This window comes from Bos indicus, chromosome 1 (genome assembly GCF_029378745.1).
Source record: "Bos indicus isolate NIAB-ARS_2022 breed Sahiwal x Tharparkar chromosome 1, NIAB-ARS_B.indTharparkar_mat_pri_1.0, whole genome shotgun sequence".
In the NCBI taxonomy this organism is placed as follows: Eukaryota; Metazoa; Chordata; class Mammalia; order Artiodactyla; family Bovidae; genus Bos; species Bos indicus.
The window spans coordinates 43,147,289-43,150,655 of NC_091760.1; the positions used below are offsets into that span (position 1 = coordinate 43,147,289).

The window sequence follows — 3,367 nt, forward strand, 5'->3', positions numbered from 1 at the left end:
TCGTTTCTTACATGATATTTTACATGTTTCAATGTCATTCTCCCAAATCTTCCCACCCTCTCCCTCTCCCACAAAGTCCATAAGACTGTTCTATACATCAGTGTCTCTTTTGCTGTCTCATACACCGGGTTATTGTTACCATCTTTCTAAATTCCATATATATGTGTTAGTATACTCTATTTATGTTTTTCCTTCTGGCTTACTTCACTCTGTATAATACTGTACTTTATACCTAATTTTATTCATTTAGAAAATATTTTTTGAGTATTACAAAAGAGAGAGAGAAAGAGAAATCACTCTCAATGGTTGAAGTCAAATATCACTGAAAATATTGAAAGGTGTATCTACATAATCCAAAACAATTACTGAACTGAAGATATATTTTTACAAATGTCCTGATTAAAGGGGATATATAAACAAGGAAGATGCATTTTAAAAAAAATAAAATAGAACTATTTTCATGGTCTTTTATGACTATGTTCTTCACCTACTCTTTTCACTGCAGTGATAGTCTGAATGGATATGATGGAGGCAAACAAGACTCTGGTGATGGAGTTTGTTCTCACAGGACTCACAGATCTCCCAGGGCTGCAGGTCCCCCTGTTCCTGGTGTTCCTGGTCATCTATCTCACCACCATGGTGGGCAACCTTGGACTGATTTTTCTCATCTGGAAGGACCCCCATCTTCACACCCCCATGTATTCATTCCTGGGCAGTTTAGCCTTTGCAGATGCTTGTTCTTCCTCTTCTGTGACTCCCAAGATGCTAATTAATTTCTTATCTGTGAATCACACGATATCCCTGGTTGAGTGCATCTCCCAATTTTATATTTTTGCTTCCAGTGCAAACACAGAATGTTTTCTCCTGGTGGTGATGGCCTATGACCGCTATGTAGCCATATGCAATCCCTTGCTTTACCCAGTGGTGATGTATAATATCTTCTGCACCCAATTAATAGGTGTTTCGTATATTATTGGGTTTCTTCATCCCATGATGCATGTGGGTTTGTTATTCAGATTAACTTTCTGCAAATCCAATGTAATACATTATTTCTACTGTGAAATTTTACAACTATTTAAGATGTCGTGTACTGATCCTAGAGTTAATATGCTCCTGATCTTTGTATTTTCAGTCTTTATACAGTCTTTCACTTTTATGAGTATCATTATCTCTTACACCCATGTTCTCCTTGCCGTCCTGAAAAAGAAGTCTGAAAAGGGCAGGAACAAAGCCTTCTCCACCTGCAGTGCCCACCTGCTGTCTGTTTCCTTGTTCTATGGCACTCTTTTCTTCATGTATGTGCGTCCTGGGTCTCCATCAGCTGAAAAGCAAGATAAACTATATTCTTTATTCTATACAATCATAATTCCTCTGCTAAATCCTTTTATTTACAGTCTGAGGAACAAAGAGGTTATAGGTGCTTTGAAAAGAATAATAAATAAATAAACAGATTTTAAGGCAAAATTCGAACTGTTCTTTTCAAACTTTGCAAAATCAAGGGGTCTGCCTGCAGTTAAGCAAATTGGCCTTGGCTTTATCATTTAAACAGAGGGTAGTGTCTAGGGCAGTGTCTAAGTACTGTGTGATGAAAGTCAGCTTCAACGGCAAGAGGTGTTCATATCACAGAAAACTAATTTTTAATGAAAAATTAAATCCTTTACATTTGAGTCAGTTCTAATGAGGTGGATGAAACTGGAGCCTATTATACAGAGTGAACTAAGCCAGAAAGAAAAACACCAATACAGTATACTAATGCATATATATGGAATTTAGAAAGATGTTAACGGTAACCCTATATGTGAGACAGCAAAAGAGACACAGATGTATAGAACAGTCTTTTGGACTCTGTGGGAGAGGGGGAGGGTGGGATGATTTGGGAGAATGACATTGAAACATGTATATTATCATTCGTGAAACGAATTGCCAGTCCAGGTTTGAAGCATGAGACAGGGTGCTCGGGGCTGGTACACTGGGATGACCCAGAGGGATGGGATGGGGAGAGAGGTGGGAGGGGGGTTCAGGATGGGGAAACATGTACACCTGTGGCGGATTTATGTCAATGCATGGCAAAACCACTACAATACTGTAAAGTAATTGGCCTCCAATTAAATAAATTTATATTAAAAAAATAAAACTAAGGATTTAGGGTTTGCAGTGTTTCACTCTGTAAATTCCATCTAAATTAGATACAGTAGTTTGCAATTTTACTGTGGCAGACATTTGCATGTTTCTTTATTTGAGACTGGAGTGAGTGAGTGAAGCTAATTTTCTAAGCTTGAATATCAAAATTCTGGCTGTTTCTCAACTGTTCAGAGACTCAGATGAAATGACTTCTTGTAGGAGATTGTCCCTGAAGAGGAAAATTTCTTTGAATGAAGAAAAGGTTTAAAAATCACAGAATACAAGAGATTGGTGCATTTTACTGGAGAATAATGGAAGTCAGGATAAAATTAAAAATGGACTATTGAATTTGGCGCAAACATATGCAGATACATAGTGCATTTTACTGGGAAATTATAGGCAATAGTGATATTCAAGAATTTTCAGATATTAAAAGATTTCAGAATATATTTCCTCAGATATTAGTAGTCTACTGTATTAATCTTTACATGTTTAATAAAGTATAAACATAAATTCATATAATTTTCATACTTCTTATACTCTTGTATGTTTACTATTTAAGTAAAAATATATGATGCAATTACACAATGCAACATTTCTTGTGTAACTGCCACGCTGGAATGAGTCTCATTTCCAAAATGATTGTAAAACCTGTAATATAATATTTATTGTTCTTTCATTGATCACTCTGTATGGAATGTGTAGTGACTTTCTCTATTGGCCATATTCTAAATTTAATGGAATTCTAAAGTAGTAAATGTAAAATTTGTTTTCACTTATAATAATATTGCTAGCTAACCACTGCTGTTGCAAAATCCTCAGGTGATGACCTGGTATTGCTGATCAATAAGGAAGAATTAAGAGGAAGAAATATGTAGACAGAAAATCTGATGTGTGGATACAACAGGTATGCAGGATAGGAGGATGCAAGGCTGAGAACTGAAGCCAGCAATGCAGCTCCTCTGCTCTGTCTTAGACTATCTTCAATCTTTCACAGGGCACCGAGAATAAGTGAGCTTAAAATGATTATGTGAATGTAGTCAGCCATCCAAACAGGCAGTGACAAGAAGAATGAACACACCGAAGGCAAATGAATTAGAAAGTTCTACAAATCAAATCAGTACTGATGGTTAGCATATTCTTTAGTACTACCGTTCTTAGGAACTGGGGTGAGGATTGACCTTTTCCAGTCCTGTGTCCACTGCGGGGTCTTCCAGATTTCCTGACATAATGAATGCAAAACCTG

The 3,367-nt window shown here is 36.6% G+C and overlaps 1 protein-coding gene across 1 annotated transcript; it reads left to right on the forward strand.

Moving 5' to 3' along the window:
- The first annotated feature begins 513 nt into the window (after positions 1-513).
- LOC109562260 (olfactory receptor 5AC1-like) lies at positions 514-1,446 on the forward strand. The gene has a single exon (XM_019965335.2). The coding sequence runs from the start codon at positions 517-519 to the stop codon at positions 1,444-1,446; it is 930 nt and encodes a 309-aa protein (XP_019820894.1). The 5' UTR covers positions 514-516.
- Positions 1,447-3,367: the final 1,921 nt, after the last annotated feature.

Coding starts and splice junctions, on each gene's coding strand:
- LOC109562260 (XM_019965335.2), top strand. CDS start 517: ATGGATATGATGGAGGCAAACAAGACTCTGGTGATGGAGTTTGTTCTC.